At 37.0% G+C, this 20,466-nt stretch overlaps 1 protein-coding gene across 8 annotated transcripts in view; it reads left to right on the top strand.

Moving 5' to 3' along the window:
* Positions 1-12,737, top strand: part of ZFX (zinc finger protein X-linked) — a 40,787-nt gene extending 28,050 nt beyond the window's left edge. For 7 of the 8 annotated variants that reach the window (XM_061407822.1, XM_061407821.1, XM_061407825.1 and 4 more), the window contains exons 4-8: positions 4,349-4,498; positions 4,717-4,860; positions 5,312-5,464; positions 5,994-6,134; positions 6,980-12,737. In XM_061407822.1, the coding sequence (XP_061263806.1) occupies positions 4,349-4,498; positions 4,717-4,860; positions 5,312-5,464; positions 5,994-6,134; positions 6,980-8,163 (1,772 nt within the window). In that variant the 3' untranslated portion in view covers positions 8,164-12,737. The remainder of the gene's footprint in view (positions 1-4,348; positions 4,499-4,716; positions 4,861-5,311; positions 5,465-5,993; positions 6,135-6,979) is intronic. The other variant, XM_061407827.1, reaches the window with a different exon arrangement.
* The last annotated feature ends 7,729 nt before the right edge of the window (positions 12,738-20,466 follow it).

Genomic DNA, 20,466 nt, shown 5'->3' with positions numbered 1-20,466 from the left:
CACAGCAAAATTTCAGAATTTAAAAAATACATATCCACATGGGAATATTTCTGAAATGTGAGAAAAGTCTTATTTATTGAACTATTATAGAGAAGATGCTTGTTTTGATAAAATTCAGAAAGGTTTGTGTTAATCCATAGAAAATTATTATCTTTACTGTAGGCATTCTGAAATTTACTAAGAAATCACAACACTAAAATTACAGTGAATTAAGAGCTTTCAGTTTAATGTCCAGTCTGGATATCAGATAGATTTGTATTAGGAATGAAAAGTGTTAGTCACTCAGTCATATCTGACTCTTTGCGACCCCATGGACTGTAGTCTGCCAAGCTCCTCTGTCCGTGGGATTTCCCAGGCAAGAATACTGGAGTGGGTTACCATTCCTTTCTCCAGGAGATCTCCCTGATCCAGGGATCGAATCTGGGTCTTCTCCATTGCAGGTGGATTCTTTACCGTCTGAGCCGCCAGGGGATAAAGTGCTCAAATAAGATAAAGATGTTGTAGTTCCTTCTCCCCACCACGAAAAAGATTGGGTTAAAAGTTCTACATCTTGAAAGTGTTAGATACAATTGGAGCTTCAGATTGGGCTTGTGATTCATATTTACTGTTTATCTGCTTGAGCCCTAGACAAAAATTGTCTGATAGCTTGCTCTTGGGACAGATCTCTGCTTACTTGATGGGATAATGGGAGTTGGTTAGTGGAGAGACAGGAGAGAGGGAGAGAGAACATACCTGTCCTTTCATAGGGATGATAGAGAAGCAGCATGGTGTATGGAAATAGCACATGTAGCTTAGAGTCAGCCAGCCTTCAACTTGGATGCCATGCCTGCTGCCTATAAGCTGTATGAATTTGAGCAAATTACTAATTTCACTTTTTTGAAGTTTTATTTGTGAAAAGGCAGTAATACTACCTGACCAGCAGTGTGGTTGTGAGAATTACAGGTCATGCACACCAGGCTTCCAGCACAAAGCATGCCTGTCAATAACTACTAGCCATAATAATCATCCACACAGAGTCTCTCTGTTGGTGACATCCATTGGGCTAGCAAGACTAACCCTGGACTGGCTTCATTTAAAACCTTCCTGTTGTCCCATCAGGGCATTTTTGGGTAAAGGCAGGCATAGGGTAGAATTCGAAGAAGGCAATGGCACCCCACTCCAGTACTTTTGCCTGGAAAATCCCATGGACGGAGGAGCCTGGTAGGCTGCAGTCGCTACCTAGAGTTGGACATAACTGAGCGACTTCACTTTCACTTTTCACTTTCATGCATTGGAGAAGGAAATGGCAACCCACTCCAGTGTCCTTGCCTGGAGAATCCCAGGGATGGGGCAGCCTGGTGGGCTGCCGTCTGTGGGGTCGCACAGAGTCAGACATGACTGAAGCGACTTAGCAGCAGCAGCAGGGTGGAATTGGAGCAATCATTCCTCTTCCCTCTGAATTTGTGAAGAAAGCAGTTCTTGGTTAACAAGGTTTAATTAACTGTGTGTTTTAGGCCAATTCAGTGTAATTTGGCCTATATTTTTCACTAATTATATCTCTGATGCCAAGTTGGAGATCACTGTAACTTAGGTTAGGCATTGGAATGGCTCTGATCCTTTAAGTCTCTGTCTACAGAGACTAAGTAAGCCTTTGAACCTCTCTAGGAAAGTTTCAAGAATTAAAGGAGATCAGATTATAACCAATTCTTTGAAATATTTTATAGGCTATATAATAGAATTAAGTTGAAATTTTAACCTCAAAAAGAGGATTCTTGAGGAAGATAAGAGAGGGAAGTCTAAAAGTGAACTTCTAAGTTAACTGATAAACTTGGTTAGGTATGGAAGTCTAGGTTGAAATGAATTTTCCCTGAGAATTTGTGATGGCATGTTTCATTGTCATCTAACGTTTGGTTTAAGAGCCTAATGCCATTTTGATTCTCGTTTCTTTGTAGATATTTCTTTTTCATCTGAAAGTTTTACGGATCATCTTTTCATCCCCATTGGTCTGAAATATGATCATAGATTGTATTTAGTTAGGTGTGGACCTTTTTTCATGTGTTGTGTTATCATGCATGGTGAGCCTTTTGAAGATTCATGTTCTTCAGCTCTCTGAAATATTTTATTTAATATTTTGCAAGATGAATTTAAGTACATAGTTTCTAAATTGCACCAACCACATTTCAAGTGCTTAGTAGTCAAATGTGGCTAGTGCAGATATATAGAACATTTTCGTCGTCACAAAATTCTATTGGTTAGCACTGACCTGCAGGCTCAATGAAACTGCAAACAATGTGATCTCTTAAAACTCAGAGAAGAGATACAGAGGTTCAAAAATGTATTACAAGACATTAGAGGTAAATAGTAAACTGACAGAAGTTGAAAAGTAAGAATATGATCAAGATAAAAGCCACCATAGAAGTAACTACAAGAATAAATATGCCTCAGTATATAACCAGGGAGGGGCAGAGGGATACCTGGCTTAAGAAAATCACAAAAATGAAATGGTTAAAAATAAAAAGATATAAATGATTATGGGGAAGATGGATAGATATGGGAGACAGATAAAGGAGACAAGTGCACATAAGTGAAATTCCAGAAGAAGGGACTAACTGAACTAGAAAAATACTTAATAATGGAAAAAATTTTTCCGAGATAAAGATTAGAATCTTCAAGGAACTTTCTTGAAATAAAGATTAAATCTTTCTTTCAAGTTGACCAAATGATAAAACTACTAAGTCATAATCACAGTGATGTTTAGGGAACTTTGAGGATAAAGTATTATAGGGACATCCACACAGAAATACTCAGTGCTAGAAGACAGTGGAACAGTATCTACAAAGTTCTGAGAAAATGTAACCTAAGGATAAAGTGTGCCTGTATTTTGCTGTAGTTTTGCTTTTGCAAATGAGATTGTTGATAAGTCAAATTTTTCTTTAGCTTTTAAGATACTAAATGGGATGTAATGATGATTATTACATAAGACTTGACAATATTGTAAAGTAATTAGCCTCCAATTAAAATAAATTAATTTTAAAAAGAAAAAACTAGGAAGAAAATTTACTAATGATGCGATCTCTGGTTAGTGAGACTATTGGTAATTTTTTTTAATACCAAATTTTATATAGTGAACATACATTTCTTTAAAAATCTGAGGATGAGGACAGAAGTCTAAGTTCTAAATACAGGCACCTCCCCACTTTCTCTCCCACCCCTTATTAACTGATGGGGCTAATCACATATCATTTCAGAGCTTTCCTTTCTTTTTCTGGAAAAGGTAAGAATCGAATGGAATAAAACTATATAGAAATGCTAAGGAAATTGCAAAATGCTATGCAAATGATAGTTATTATTAGAAGAGGTCTTAATTTCCAGAAATTATGCTCTTCTGTTTTGGAGAGGCCTTATTCTGAAACTTTAGTTCTTCATTACAACATTAGAAGGAGGCACTTATGCAGAAATCATATGTGTGATGACTCAATGTTATGAAAGTCTTCTTTGTCTGTTTTTAGAAATTCATTTCTAATGGAATCTTTAAAATCACAGTGAAATTTTTAGTACTTAATAGGACCACCAAAGTGTTTTCTTTTTAAAGTAAATCACTTCTGTAATATTTCATATTCAGAATAATTTCGTAGTTTAAGTTAGTAGACACATTTTCAAGATGAAAATCTGAAGGTGAATTCTACTTTTGTAAAAGACTGAATAATGAAAATAGATTCTGCTTTTATCAATGGAAGAGATCCATTTGTTCAGTTTTTATTTGGGCTTCAGGTTCTGCAATTTTAGTCCTAGATACAACTCAAGGATAGCCCTCTTCCCCATGCATCCTACCTCTGTCCTGATTTTTGAGGCCTTCTTGCAGTAGACTCAAAAGTGGTATCTCTGCTTTGTGTCTTGATTCCTTTGAAGCTACCTTTCTCAAGGCCAGCTCTGTGAGACTCATGCACCATCTACAGCAGAAGTTCTTGAACTGCTGATCAGAATCCCTGGGGCAGGGCACCTCTAAATCTGTCAGGCCCCACCCTTGGCAGTTTCTGATTCTGTAGAACTGCTTGGCCGTGCACGTGTTTTTAAGTTTCCTGAGAGATTGTCATACCTGACCAGACTGTGAAACCACCTGTCTATCAGAGTCAAGTCTGAACCCCTCTGCCTGGTTGTACAAAGCCTTCTGTGACCCTGCTCTATCTTAACAGTTAGCCACATTTCCAGTACCTGTTACAATCAGTTTTGCATGTCTACTTGTTGAGGTAAAAATCGTCCAGTTTTATGTGAATCAAGTTAAGAGATTATATTTGTAAAAAGGGTGTTTGAAAATGGTAACATTTTATTTAAATATCTGCTGTTATTATATATTTCCTGCCGTTTTTAGTGGATGATGCTGGCAAAATAGAACACGATGGTTCCTCTGGAATGACCATGGATGCAGAGTCAGAGATCGATCCTTGTAAAGTAGATGGCACTTGCCCTGAAGTTATCAAGGTGTACATTTTTAAAGCTGATCCTGGAGAGGATGACTTAGGTAAGAGAAGACCTTCAGCATAGTATCCATCCTGATCAAACACTTCACCCTAATTACTGTTTGGTGGTTTAGACAGTGAATATTTGTAATCTTTTCTGAAAATAACCTTTTAAGCGAGGATTCCAATATAGCAGTAGAAAAGTATGCAAATGTAATAAGTAAAACAAGTGAAAATGAAGTTTTCACATAGATTCTTGAGCTGTCATCTTCCCTGATAGGTGGGACTGTAGACATTGTGGAGAGTGAGCCTGAGAATGATCATGGAGTTGAACTACTTGATCAGAATAACAGTATTCGTGTGCCAAGAGAAAAGATGGTTTATATGACTGTCAACGACTCTCAGCAAGAAGATGAAGATTTAAGTAAGTAGGTGGCCTTTTTGTGGGAGAGAATTTTTGTTCTTGTAGCTCTTTTTTTTTAAAAATATGACCAGTAACTGGAGGAAACAAGTAGCAGTATTATAGAGACTATGATTCTGCTGTATTCCAAGAGAAACATCAATGACTTACTATGTGTGCTTAGAATATGGCTTTAAAAACAAATTATGGAACTGTATTCAAAATCGTATAATAAACCATAATGGAAAAGAATATGGAAAGATAAAATTAAAGAAAGCAAATTATGTTAAAAGCCAAGAAATACATGATTCATTCAACAAATATTGATTGAGTGCTTACTATGTGAAAGCTGTGTTCTAGGTATATAACATGTGAACCTTCTTTCTACTTGTCTGTTAACCGAATTCACGTGAAAATATCTTTCCTGTGATCTCTGTAAACGTGGTCACAGAAGTTTCTAAAATTTTCTACTTAGATGTTGCTGAAATTGCAGATGAAGTTTATATGGAAGTGATTGTAGGAGAGGAGGATGCTGCTGCCGCTGCAGCAGCCGCTGCCGCCCATGAGCAGCAGATGGATGACAACGAAATCAAAACCTTCATGCCGATAGCATGGGCAGCAGCTTACGGTAAGTCCTGTTGCAGCTCTTGGGATTGAGTTGGTTCTTGAACGTGAATTCATGATTAAAAACAGTTTCTGTGGTCTTATGTTTCACAAATCTGAAATACCAGCATCCTGTAAGGGTTATTTGATTTGAATAAGAATAGAGGAAGATTATAAAGTCTACTTTTTGTCTTTATTTTTAAGGAATTTCCTTCATGTGTATATCATGTAGAAGGAAGTAGTGCAAGAAGTACACAAGCTTTCAAGCTGAAACTTTTCATCTTGATTATATGTGGCCCATGACTTTACAGTTTGGGGAGACAACAAGAGAGTCCATGGGGCAAAATGCTGACATATGTTTTTTAGATATGGAAGCTAGGCATTTCTTACAGTCTTGCTATAATAGATGTGGTCATAAAACCCATTACCTAGAATGGGGAATTTCCGTCATTCATGAGTATCATGGCTTATTTTCGTTGTTATAGTTAATAGAGTCCCTAATTCTTTATAATTTATAATACTTTATAATTTTGTTTTTTAATGCACATTGTTAGGTAATAATTCTGATGGAATTGAAAACCGGAATGGCACTGCAAGTGCCCTCTTGCACATAGATGAGTCTGCTGGGCTTGGCAGACTGGCTAAACAAAAACCAAAGAAAAGGAGAAGACCTGATTCCAGGCAGTACCAAACAGGTGAGGGCATACGAGTTCCACAGCGCAGCGTGCTTTGCGAGCTCTCAGATGAAACTCTAGTATGTATCCTTAAAGGTGTTGTGATGGCATTTTAGCTGCTAGACCACATAGAGTTTTTGTGTATTGAATTTAAAAATATAATTTTAAGAATTCAGTGATATTCATGAATGATTTCCTTGGATTAAAAACAACAGTGAGTGGATCAAATGTAGATTTAAAAAATTCAAAACTTGGGTGATTTTTATGTGGCTATGCAAAGAAATCCCTGAGATATGTTATAAGCATTAACTTTTTTTTAAAAAATGAACGTATTTAAAGAATCTGATTATGTCAGCATAAAGCAGGAATAATTTACAGAGCAGCAGGACAAGTACTTCAGTTCATGTGGCATATTCCTGTCTATTCTTACATGCTGATTTGCATACTAAAATTTTTTAGACATCTTTAAGCTTTACTGTAAATTGACATGTTATGTTGTTAAGAATAACCAAAACAGCAATTGTGATTATGAAACTTTTTTATCAATAATTTTCCACCGATTTCTTAATTGGTATAGCTTCAGTTGCTAGTTGGTAAAAGTTACATATTTATTTCATTTATTTTTTCCAAGCTGAAGGGAGTGAGATTGGTACAGTCATACTGAGTGGAGTTTTCAGACCAGGTACCCTTCATGATGAGGCTGCTAATCTCTTATGTTGAAAAATTGTAAAAGGAATGTTAAGCAGCAAGTAGCCTAACATAGGAGTACTTGCCCAGTAATGTTCAGAACACACACTTTAAATTCTTGAAGAAACCAAAACAGAACTTGGTTTGATCACTCATGCTCCTTTCTTTTCCTTTCTTAGCAATAATTATTGGCCCTGATGGACATCCCTTGACTGTCTATCCTTGCATGATTTGTGGGAAAAAGTTTAAGTCGAGAGGTTTTTTGAAAAGGCACATGAAAAACCATCCTGAACACCTTACCAAGAAGAAGTACCGCTGTACTGACTGTGATTACACTACCAACAAGAAGATAAGTTTACACAACCACCTGGAGAGCCACAAGCTTACCAGCAAGGCGGAGAAGGCCATTGAATGCGATGAGTGCGGAAAGCATTTCTCTCATGCTGGGGCTTTGTTTACTCATAAAATGGTGCATAAGGAAAAAGGAGCTAACAAAATGCACAAATGTAAATTCTGTGAATACGAGACAGCTGAACAAGGGTTACTGAATCGCCACCTTTTGGCGGTCCATAGCAAGAACTTTCCTCATATATGCGTGGAGTGTGGTAAAGGTTTTCGTCATCCATCAGAGCTCAAAAAGCACATGCGAATCCATACTGGCGAGAAGCCGTACCAGTGCCAGTACTGCGAATATAGGTCTGCAGACTCTTCTAACTTGAAAACGCATGTAAAAACTAAGCATAGTAAAGAGATGCCATTCAAGTGTGACATTTGTCTTCTGACTTTCTCAGATACCAAAGAGGTCCAGCAACATGCTCTTATCCACCAAGAAAGCAAAACACACCAGTGTTTGCATTGTGACCACAAGAGTTCGAACTCAAGCGATTTGAAACGACACATAATTTCAGTTCACACAAAGGACTATCCCCATAAGTGTGACATGTGTGATAAAGGCTTTCATAGGCCTTCAGAACTCAAGAAACATGTGGCTGCCCACAAGGGTAAAAAAATGCACCAGTGTAGACATTGTGACTTTAAGATTGCAGATCCTTTTGTTCTAAGTCGCCATATTCTCTCAGTTCACACAAAAGATCTTCCGTTTAGGTGTAAGAGATGTAGAAAGGGATTTAGGCAACAGAATGAGCTTAAAAAGCATATGAAGACACACAGTGGCAGGAAAGTGTATCAGTGTGAGTACTGTGAGTATAGCACTACAGATGCCTCAGGCTTTAAACGGCACGTTATTTCCATTCATACAAAAGACTACCCTCACCGTTGTGAGTACTGCAAGAAAGGGTTCCGAAGACCTTCAGAAAAGAACCAGCACATAATGCGACATCATAAAGAAGTTGGCCTGCCCTAATAATACTTCGGCAGACTTTTGTAGAGATGTTGGCTTTGAAGCAGAAAAATCATTTTAAAAGCCAGTCAGTCTCGTTCACATACAATACTGTATATTGATTTATGCTGTGTACAAATAGATTTATTGCTTTTAGTTGACTTTTTTTTTTTATATTTTGTTCAATAGTGTGTTCTGAATTCTATTCAGTTTGTTTAATAAATGGGGAAAAGCAGCAACAAGCAAGTTGCTTTTAATAAAGTAATCCCTGATTCTATACTGAATTTTTCTATCTTAGAAGTTTTATATTTATTTAAATATTTACCTTGCTTACCTTGATGGTACTCTTCTAAGACCATTTAACTTAAAGTTGAGGTAATTTTAGATTGGTAACTCTGAAAGTACTCATGTTGACTTATTTTTTCCCATAAATTTCTCACAATAAAATTGTCAGAGACATCTACTAACATAAACGGGAGATTTTATGGTCAGGTCTAATTATCCTAACATGGAAGTCATTTACTCTTCTTGTTTAATATTTTCAGACCACGTGACAATGAAAGTTTTCATTCGAGCTTTTGCGTCCCTGGCATTGCTGAGTGAAGAGCAGTGGCTGGGTTCGGGTTTACCTTTCGTTTTGTTCAGCAGACAAAATATCCTTTCAGGGGGTGCTTTCTTTGGAGTATTTACACCTTTTGTCAGCATAGCAAACTTTTAGAAAGCTTTACTGAAAATTTTTGCCTGATCCTGTTGTATTTTGTCTGTGCTGCTTTGTGTTGGAATGATTGTGTGCTACAAATGAGACTTACTGAGGACTGCATTTGGAATCTCCTAGAGGTAATTCGTGGCTCATAGGATCTTTTGCAACTTTATATATGTAAATGTACCCTGACTTATGTATATGCACATATATATGACATGTATCATGTGTATCGTGTGTATTGCTTATTTTACATATTTATACACACAATCCCAGTTAGTAGTTGTTTAAAATCTATAATAATGAGAAGTATTAAATTTACAATAACATGAAAGATGCAGGGATGCATGAGAGAGCATTTTGTAAATCATGCTCTTTGGAGAGACTACTCAGGTGAAGAATTAGAAGGAAAATAAGGACACTAGTATTTTTAAAGAGTAAAGGTATTTTCTTTTAAATATCTTTGGTAACTGAAAAATAGAACTTAAGATGTTTCTACATAGAATGTTTTCATATAACTTCAGCTTCATGCCTTTATATTTTTCTGAAAAGCTAATGAGTATCCAGATATATACTCCCTCAGTTCTCTCTGAGAAGCCCGTGAGGGGACTCTGTGTCACCAAGTGAGGGGACTAAGGAAGCAGCGGTTCCATGTACCACAGAATGGGTGCTAATTACGACTTCAACTTGGCAAGTTGAGACTGCTCGTTACTTCTCCGTTACAGCTAGCAGCCTTTCAAAAACGTAACACTCACGTTGGCTTTGATTAGAAGGTAAAGGTGTATTCTCAGTGCATGAGAAAATTTTGAGGCCTTATTTGGAATATCACCAAGTCTTTCACAGTTGTGTTTTTCTTTAGCAGTTAACTTTTTTTTAACAAATAGATATGATTCAGGGTCATAAATACATAGAATGTACTTGGTTACTTAGAATTTGGTTAAGGTGAATTTTGGAGAATAGAAAATAGGTTTTGGGGTCTCGCTTCCCTGGTGGCTCAGAGGTTTAAGCGTCTTCCTGCAGTGCAGGAGACCTGGGTTAGATCCGTGGGTCGGGAAGATCCCCTGGAGAAGGAAATGGCAACCCACTCCAGTACTCTTGCCTGGAGAATCCCATGGACGGAGGAGCCTGGTGGGCTACAGTCCACAGGGTCGCAAGGACTCGGACACGACTGAGCGAATCCTTAGTACATTGGCTGTTGACACATGAGTATCTGGCACATTGTGGGAGATTTTGGAATTTCTTTCCCCACTTGTTAGCTGCCTTGCCACTTCATTATGGTGCTCTATCCCCTTTGTGCTATTAGGTTTTTAGCTTTCATCTTTGTCTTTGCCATTGATACGTCTTTGCAAGAGTTATATTTTTAGGGTTAGAAATCTAATAGTGTTTGGCAAGCCTCTGAAGTGCTAGACTGATTGAGTCCATTTCTAAATCAAGTGCTTTAGGCTGGTACAAACACCATCCTTGAATGCCAGTGAAAGCCAAGGCATAGAAACGCCTGTGCCCTTTTGCCCCCCGTAACGTGCTTTTTTTTTTTTAAGTAACTAACAATTTCGTGATTCATTGCCCTGCAGTACAGTTGAAAGCTCTGTCTGTTTTTTTGTGAGAACCTTTAAAATCTCCCTTAATTTCTATTTTTCCCACAAATAATGTAAAAGAAAACACTTAAAGTAGAAATTTGTTAATTTTAAAACATCCTGTAAAAATTAATACAGAAAATATAATTGGTCATTTATATTTTTTTAAACTAACTGAAAGATAAAGAACACAACAATTTACACACTTTATATTTCTCTTACACGGTCTGGAATCATACACCATTCTTTTCTTTTTAAAGCACAATATTGAAACCTTTAAAAGGTATTTAAGGGTTTGGTCAAGTGAATATGATAAAGTGTATTTGTCTGTATAAAGAAAAACTGAAATCGTAGTCACTGTTATGTACTGACATTAGTTACAACCTAGTTTTAATTCTTAAAATGATTTTGATTAGCAAAGCTAAAAGGATGTTTCAGTTAAATGTTTTAAAGAGGTACAGATTTTTACAAGGACATAATATAAGTTATTGTTCTGTAGAAATATCCTATTAAATATTGTATGTCCCTCCCTCTGTACACTTTGTAAAAAAAGTAAAATACATAAAAAGAAAATCATATAGGGATGTGTGACATTATTGTAATTGTGTACTTGAGAATAACGTGCAAAAATAAAAATCAGAATATTTTCCTGTTAATGTTTAGTCTATTTGATACCAGTACTAAGTTAATGCTTTTTCTTAAGGGAAAAAAAAAATGTACAGTTTTTGTAAACCCAATAAACATCAAAAGCAGTGGATTATTTTCCTTTCCCCATTTCTTAATTCCTTACATGCCGCAGCAGAATGCACAATGCTTGATCGCTTTGAATTTTGTTACTTGGATTTAAATACTACTAATATTTCAGGTCTGCAAATTTGCAAGTAACATTTCAGAGAAGTTAAGAGGTGACTGGGAAGTCTTTTGATGAGCATGTCCTTGAAATTCTTATTTACTTTTATCTTCATAAAGGATTTGTTTTATTAGCATCTCTAATTCCCCCAAGATAAATTTCCCCACGCACAAAATGGTTTTTGAGAGCACTTAAAGTTTACTTCAGCATCAGTCCAATAGCACATTTAGTCAGTGGGGTTGTCCGCACCTCCACAGCAGAATCCCTGCCCTAGAGTTACCCCTTTGTACACAGTTGGAAGGCTTTAGTAGACATTAACATCCTAGAGAACAGTCATTGTTATAATAAAAATCAGAAGTCAGGTAAAAGTTATCAGGAGTCAGAAGAAAATAAAACAGATTTGAGTCATCTTTGATTTTTAAAGATGAGAGCTTATGTAACTGTTGGAACAAGTGTTTCTCTAATAGTTGAAACACTAATCAAAATTTGAGGTAAATGATTAAGAAGATAGGTGAATGTTACTGTCTAGAGCCATAAAAAAGACAAAACCACGCCATGCTGAAAACTGAATCACGATAGAACCCCTGATGGATAACATCTTACTTGTCTGATCCCAACCACAGACAATGTATTGCTCTCTTCTCTGGGAACCTCAGTATTAACAATTTCCTTTATTTCTCACAAATTCTAGGATTCATGTAAGGAAAAGCTTTATGAGTAGTTGAAATCTTAAAAGGGTGATAGTACAGGGCAGTGGTTTTGAAAATGTGGCCTGGTAGCAGTGGTGGCATTATTACCTGGACTTGGTCAAAAAGATGCAAATTCTCAGCCCCACCCTAGATTCACTGAATCAGAAACTGGGTGTGGGACCCAGTCAGTGACTTGTGTTTTAACATGTCTTAACATATGACTTTGATGCATGCTCAAGTTTGGAAGCACTGCTTTAGAGCACTTGAGGAACTTTATAAAGATTACTGGTGCATTAATTTTATATAGCAGACAACACACACACATGCCCTAGAAGGAAGCAGTGATGGTGAAATGGGACTCAGTTTATACGTTCACTTTCATACCACTTTATACCCCTTTTGAAATGTGAGCCTGTCAGTAAGTCTATCTTTTAGTATACATGTAAATATCCTGTATGTACTTCATAAATCTTGTATGGCCTCCCCAAAGTTACATTCCTCAAAAGTAAATAGAATTCACAGGAAGGTTCAGCAAGTAAAAAAGAAAGGCTGAAAAAAGTGTGTTGAATTGGCCCAGCAGTACTTACGTAATTCATATCTGAAAAACCATTTTGCCACATATGCAGCTGTTAAGGTCACATTAAGTTTGCCCTTTTGGATTTTGTTTTATCTTTTGTGTATGTATTGTTTGCCTTTTTCATAAAATAACTCTTGGATTTGTTATATATTGTTCCTGTTATTTTTGACACCTTTGCTATTGTAAATAAATTCCTATTTTTAAGTTACTCTAGTGGAGTGTTGCCTGTAGACAAGGTCTACACACACACATACATGGACACGAGGCTTAAATCACACAGTTAATAAATCCCCAACACGGTACTAGATGGAAGTAATGTGACTCCTTCAGTAGTTCATCACTTCTAGGCCCGATGAAAGTACCACTGTTAAACCTACATATAGCATCTGTACCTGCTCAGACTTCAGAATCTTTTTCATGGCCTCTGATGGAAATTCTTAGTCAACTAAGTTTGAGGTCAAAGTAAAAAAAATCAAGAATTATTTTCCTTGATTTTTCCTATTCTCTTGGTCTCAGGTTACTTGTGTTGCTGATACTGGTGAACACAAAGGATTTGGCGTTGTAGTGATGTGCTGATACCATAGAGCCACAAGGGAAGTTCACCGCAGAAAACCTACATAGTACTTCTGGATGGTCTTTGTTCACTGATGATGTGAATTACTCAGAAATAGCTAAACCCATTGACAAAAATGGAATAGTTAGCTAGACCTATATTTTACTTTTCAAGAGAGGCCAATTTCTGCTTTTCTTTCATGCTTGTGTTTGACTTTAAATGCAGAACCTATTTCCCTTTGCCTGAGCTCTGAAATGAGGGGAGGTATTCCAAAGCTATCTGATGGAGTTTGGGAGGTTCTAATCACATTGAAAATAGAAGAAACCACCCACACTGGGTATGTGGCTTCATATCGTAAAAGCTGGATTGAGAGACCCAGAGGCTGAATCTTTTCCTCCATCCAGTCTAGGCCTTGAATAATGCAGCCAGTCACTTGAAAGTGTGGGGTTCACCTTACCCTCTGAGCTATAGAGAGACGGCTTGGTCCTCTACCAAAGAAATGGAACAACCATCTTCCCCACCCTCAGGGGAAGCAAAGAAAAGTTCCCTTAAGCCAGTCTCATAAAGTAAGGGTTAGTCCAATTCTGGGTTGCCCTCTGGCATTAGCCCACTAGCAGAGATCTTTGCTTTTGGCCTTGCATATTCCTGTTGGTTTTTCCTCTCTTGAGGTAGTTGTGACAGACTTTGAAACATTTAGTTCCTATTTCTCCCAGGCCGGTATGCTTCAAGTTCTCTTCAGAAAAAAAAAATAGCTTTTAAAGGGAACATGTATTAAACTATACAAAGATGGATATCTTGCAAGTTATTTTTATTGTATGTGACCCACAATACACTTGCTTTATTAAAGGGCTGGTCTTTGTTTTCTTCCAATCTCAGTTGGTAACGCATAAATCTTGTGTTTTGTAACCACAGCATTGATTCTGTTGTATGTTTAGTGATTTTCTTTTCAAACATCAAGTATTTCTGTAACTGTTGTTTGACTTAAAAGATTTTTTTTAATGCACATTCTTTTTGGAGAGACTATGGAAAATTCAGAATGGTACAGAGAAGAAAGTAAAATGCCTTTCCCTCTTACCCTGTTACCCAGAACATTGGTGGTGGTGGTTTAGTTGCTTCAATTGTGTCCTACTCTTGCGACCCCATGGACTGTAGCCTGCCAGGCTGCTCTGTCCTTGGGATTTCCCAGGCAAGAATGCTGGAGTGGGTTGCCATTTCCTTCTCCAGGGGATCTTCTCCACAGAGGGATTGAACCTGCAGTCTTCTGCATTGGCAGGCAGATTCTTTACACTGAGCCACCTGGGAAGTCCCACCCAGAACATCCTTTAAAGGAATCTTTACTGTGTGATTTCCCTGGTGATCCAGTGTTTAAGAATCTATGTTCAGTGCAGGGGATGAAGGTTCAGTCCCTGGTCAGGGAACTAACATCCACATGTCCTGGGGGCAACTGAGCCTGCGTGCTCTAGGGCCATGTCGTCAGTCGTATCCGACTCTTTGCGACCCCATGGACTGTAGCCCACCAGGTTCCTCTGTCCCTGGGGGTTCTCCAGGCAAGAATAATGGAGTGGGTTGCCATGCTCTCCTCCAGGGGATCTTCCTGACCCAGGGATCGAACCCAGGTTTCCCGCATTGAGGCGGATTCTTTACTCTGAGCCACCATGGAAGTGCGCTAGGGCCGGTGCAGCGCAGCTACTGAGCCAGCACACTCTAGAGCCTGTGCGCCACGATGAAGACAAAGCACAGAAAAGAAAATCTTTACTGAGTTTTAGTTTTGTTAAATTTTTAAGTTATAAAACACATGTTATTGTAAAATGCCGTACAGTACAAAATAAGTATAAAGGCAGCTTAATGATGTCATCTCTACACTTCCTTCAAGCCAATTTTCTTGAGGTAATCATAGTTAATAGACTATATGCCTTCCCTTCATGCTCATACAAAACTGTACAAAGGTAAATATGTTAACAGAGCAAGAGGACATTTGGAGGAATGTAAATTTTTTTTTGACCGAAATAAGACTGTGCATCTCTATAAGTCACATAATATATCTGTCCCTTTGGGAAAATAGACTGAGCTCTATCTCATTCTCTTTAACAGCTGAAAGACTTGCCAGAGATTGTACCCACCATAGTTTAGTCAACTTAGATACTATTAAAGCACCTATTCATCTTTATATATTTTTCATAGACCTAGCTACTTTACCACATGACAGTCTCAACTCTAATTTGTTTTAGTAGTCTTGAATTTCTACGTTTGCAGTCATATTGCAAAAAGATGTCAATTATTTCCATTTTCTATTTTATGTTAGCTAGAACTTCTAAAACAATGCTGAATACTATATATATTACAGCAGACATTTCTGTGTTACTCCTGCTTCTAATGGCAACAGTCCAGCATTTAACCACTTAGTATAATGTTGGTTTTGGAAAACATGTTTATCAAAGTTAGTTTCTTTCCACTATTATTTTACTTAGAGACTTTATTAGGAATAACTAATGTTATCAAATATCTTTTAGCCACATATTGATACAGTTACTGATTTTCTGTTTATTTGTTGATGTAATGAAGTATACTGAATTACATTGATAGGTTTCCTAAAGTTAAACCAAATTTGCATTTCTAGGATAAAAGTACCCTACTTATGAAATTTTTATTGTCCTTTAAATATATTGTTACTTAAAATTGGCTAGTATTTTTTAAAAGAATTTTTGTATCTGTGTTCATAATTTTGGTGTTTCCTTGTTTTGTATTGTTGTCATCAGGTTTAAATGTTAATGTAAAACTAAGTCCATAAGATAAACTTGGAAACTTTTCTATAATCTCGATAGAACTGTCGTGAAAGCATTTGGGTCTGCTGCCTCTTTGTAAAATGGTAGGTTTTTACTTTAATGATCTCTTCTATTTTAACTGGCCCACCAACTTTTCTTCTTAAATGAATTTTGATATCTGTATTTCCATGGGAAATCATCCATTTCTTCTAAATCAGTACTCTGCAAACATTAATGTGCATTCACATCACCTGAGGGAGGTTGTGAACATGCTTATTCTAATTCTGTGGGCCTGATGTGGGGTCCAAGACTCTGCATTTCTTGCATGCTCCGTGGAGATAGTGATGCTGGTTCATGGACCATATGGTCCAAGCCCACTAAGAATTCAGTGGTTCTCAATTTTGGTCAAACATCAGAATCACGTGAGGCAGCCTTTGTCCCACCCAGTGCCCAGGCAACGCTCCAGACCAATTAAATTGGAATCTCTGGGAGGGGCTTCAGTTCAGTTCAGTTCCGTCGCTCAGTCGTGTCCGACTCTTTGCAACCCCATGAATTGCAGCACGCCAGGCCTCCCTGTCCATCACCAACTCCTGGAGTTCACTCAGACTCATGTCCATCGAGTCAGTGATGCCATCCAGCCATCTCATCGTCTGTCGTCCCCTTCTCCTCCTGCCCCTAGTTCCTCCCAGCATCAGAGTCTTTTCCAATGAGTCAACTCTTCGCATGAGGTGGCCAAAGTACTGGAGTTTCAGCTTTAGCATCTTCCTTCCAAAGAACACCCAGGACTGATCTCCTTTAGAATAGACTGGTTGGATCTCCTTGCAGTCCAAGGGACTCTCAAGAGTCTTCTGCAACACCATGGTTCAAAAGCATCAATTCTTCGGCGCTCAGCTTTCTTCACAGTCCAACTCTCACATCCATACATGACCACTGGAAAAACCATAGCCTTGACTAGGCAGAAGGACTTAGGCATCAGTAATTTTCAAGTTCCTCAATTGATGACAATGTGTAGCCATGGTTAAGGACCACTTTTCTAGATTTTTCTATTTATTACCATAAAGATGTATGTAATATTCTCATAATTATTTTATTCTCTTGCATTTCTGGTAATATCTCCTTTCTAGTGTTGATCACTAGTTTTATTGGTTTGGGTTCATACTGTGTCCCAAATATCCTCTACATTTTTTGGAATTTTATAGTTTTCTTTTTGGGCAAGGGATAATAAGTTTTTTTAGGGGGAACATACAGTACAGGAAAATTAGTACAATGTATATTTTTCCATTTCTGATATAAATTTATAGATAAAGTTGGACTTCATTATAATTTCAAATATATATTATACTGTTTTAACTATCTGATTTTTAAATTTTTGAAAAAATATTAAAATCTCCCATCATATTGGTGTTTTATTCAGTTTCCTTGTATTTCAAGTTTTGCATTATGTATTTGGCATTTGTACATTTCTGTTACATAGATGTATGACATATCTTCTTTATGATTGTACAGAGCATCTGTTTTTGTCCTTTTTAGTGTGTGATCTTGAATTCCGCTTTGTCCGATACGTGTTTTCTATTTCAACAATCCTTTCTTATTGCTTGTATTATAAATCCTCAGTCACGTTATCATACTCTATTTATATGTAAGCATATATTGCAAGATTTATTGCTACTATTGTTTCTTATTCATTTTATCTCTCCCCATTTGACATCTCTGTGCTGAATAAATTGTTGTTTGATTGATGCATACCAAATGTTTATTCCCTCATGCCTGATATGTGGGTGTCTTATATTCTTTCTGAGGCCTTGACTACCCCAAAAATCTACTTTTGCCTTCCCAACTAATGTCTTAGGGTTAGGGTTAGGGTTAGGGTTAGGGTTAGGGTTAGGGTTAGGGTTAGTTGGGAGGTATAAACTTTTGGTCACAGTCCCTTAGTTGGGAGGTTATAAATCTTTCACCGTTGATAGATGTTATTTCACTGGTTCTCTTTTCTATATGTTTCCTTTGTTTTCTAAAATTCATATGATTTTTAAAATATCTTTGGAATTCAGAAATCTCATTAAGATACATCGTGTGTGTGTGTGCTGTTTTAATCATGTCTGGAAGTTATTTGTTGAATACTTTCTTGGTGATGGGTCAAGTCTGTCTTCAACTGAAGAATCTCTTTAATTTCACATCCCAGCATGTGATTGTTATTGTACTGAAAAATTTAAATATTTGAAACCTATGTCGCTTGAAGAGCAAAGCAAGAGAGTGGTGATATTTGTAAATGTGTAGCTTGTCCTCATGGACTAACAGTGCTTCTGAGTTATTTTTATGTGGTAGAAGGAACTTCAGCCAGAAGTTTCCTGTCATAGAATAACAGCAGTCTGGGTACCCCTTTTGCTTCAACTTTAAGAAGCATGTGAAAAGGTCTTAATGCTTAGCCTATAGATGGTGCTAGATAAGAATTCTCCATATCCTTCTTTCTCAGTATATTATAAATCTTGTTAAGCTAGCAAGGAGAGCATTTATTGTTGCAGACATAGCTGTTATTTCTGAATGTGTTTTCTCACATTATTCAAATTTAACATGGAATGCCAAGCTTTGTTTCAAAATGAACCCATTTACACTCTGACAGGTGCAGCAATGTATGAGAAGTCCCACTCCTACCCATTCTCACCAAAGCATATTCTCAGACTTTCAAGTCTTGCCAACTTTGTACATGTAAAAAAAAAAAAATTTACATTGAGGCTTTAACATATCCCTAAATATGAATAATATTGAGCATCTTTTCACACACTTGCTGATCATTTGTGTTTCTTCTGTGAAAGCCTGTATAGATTTTTTTTTTTTTGCCCATTTTGGTTGGATTGTTTACCTTTTCTTTGTTGATATTAGTCCTTTGCCAGTTATATGTAATTTAGCAGTCTCTGCATGTATCTTCTCTTCCTCTATGGCTTGCCATTTTACTCTTTCTATTGCTTTGTTTAATGAACATAAGTCTTCATTTTAAAGAACCAAAATTGAAGTATTTTCATTATGTTTAGTGCTTCATGTGTCTTAGGAAAGCCTTCCCTTCCCTACTCTAATGAAGATACTCTCTGGTGTTATCTTCAAAAGCTTTGTAGTTTGACTTATCGCAACTAAGTCTTTAATCCACAGAGTCAGTTCTAGAATATATATGCCTAAGAATTAGGCATCCAATTTAAATTTTTTCGATTTCAAATGGATACAAGTTCAACTGTTTATTGAAAAGCCAGTACTGTCTTCACTGATTTTCAGAGCCAGCTGAAAATATTCCTATGTATATGAGTCTGTTTCTAGGTGTTCTGTGTTGTTCCATTTGTCATTTGTCTTTTTCTGCAACTATACCACCCTGTTTGAATTACTATACTTTTTAAAAAGCATCTTTATTAAGATATAATTCACATACTATAAAATCCATCCATTTAAAATACACAATTGCATGCTTTTAGTATAAAGAAAGAGTTTTGCAACCATCACCATGATCTAAGTTCAGAATATTTCATCACCCCAAAAGGAATCTTGTACCCACTAGCAGTTACTCCCTGGTCCCCCTCTCCTCCCAGCCTCTGGCAACCATTGGTCTACTTTCAGTCTCTATAGATGTGCTACTCTGGTAATTTCAAATAAATGGAATCATATGATATGTGCTCTTTTTGACTGGCATCTTTCACTTAGCATAGTGTTTTCAAAGGTCATCCATATTGTAGTACATGCGAGTGTGATTAGTCACTTCAGTCATGTTTGACTCTTTGTGACCCCATGAACTGTAGCCCACCAGACTCCTCTGTCCATGGGACTCTCCAGGCAGAAATACTGGAGTGGGTTGCCATGCCCTCCTCCAGGGGATCTTCCTGACCCAGGGATTGAACCCAGATCTCCTGCGTCTCCTGTATTGCAGGTGGATTCTTTACCCACTGAGCCACCTGGGAAGCCCCCCATATTGTGGTATGTATCACTAATTCATTCTTTTTATGATAGAATAATATTCCATTGTATGGATATACCACATCTGTTTATCCATTAATCAGTTAATGGACAGTTGAGTTCTTCCACTTTTTGGCTATTTAGTTTTTTTTATTTTATTGAAGTATAGTTGATTTACAATGTTATGTTAATTTCTGCTATACAGCAAAGTGATTCAGTTATACATACATATATATATTCTTTTTCATATTCTTTTCCATTATGGTTTATCACAGGATATTAAATATAGTTCCCTGTGCTATACTGTGGTATCTTGTTGTTTATCCATCTTATATATAGCAGTTTGCATCTGTTAATCCCAAACTCCCAATCCATCTGTCCTCTACCCTGCCTCCCCCTGGGCAACCAGAAGTCTGTTCTCTATGTCTGTGAGTCTGTTTTGTTCATTCACATTGTATTTTAGATTCTATTGGTATATCATATGGTATTTGTCTTTCTCTTTCTGGCTTACTACATTTTGGCTATTACAAATAATGCTGCAATAAGCTTTTGTGCACAAGTTTTTGCACGTACGTGTGTTTTCATTTCTCTTGGGTATGTATACTTAAGAGTAGAATTACTAGGTCATATAATAATTCTATGTTTAATATTTTGACCAACTGCCAGACTATTTTCCAAAGCAGTTGCATGAT

This window comes from Bos javanicus, chromosome X, assembly GCF_032452875.1.
Source record: "Bos javanicus breed banteng chromosome X, ARS-OSU_banteng_1.0, whole genome shotgun sequence".
Classification (NCBI taxonomy): Eukaryota; Metazoa; Chordata; class Mammalia; order Artiodactyla; family Bovidae; genus Bos; species Bos javanicus.
Note: the sequence above shows the minus strand (reverse complement) of the source record. Positions and strands in the feature narration are given on the sequence as shown.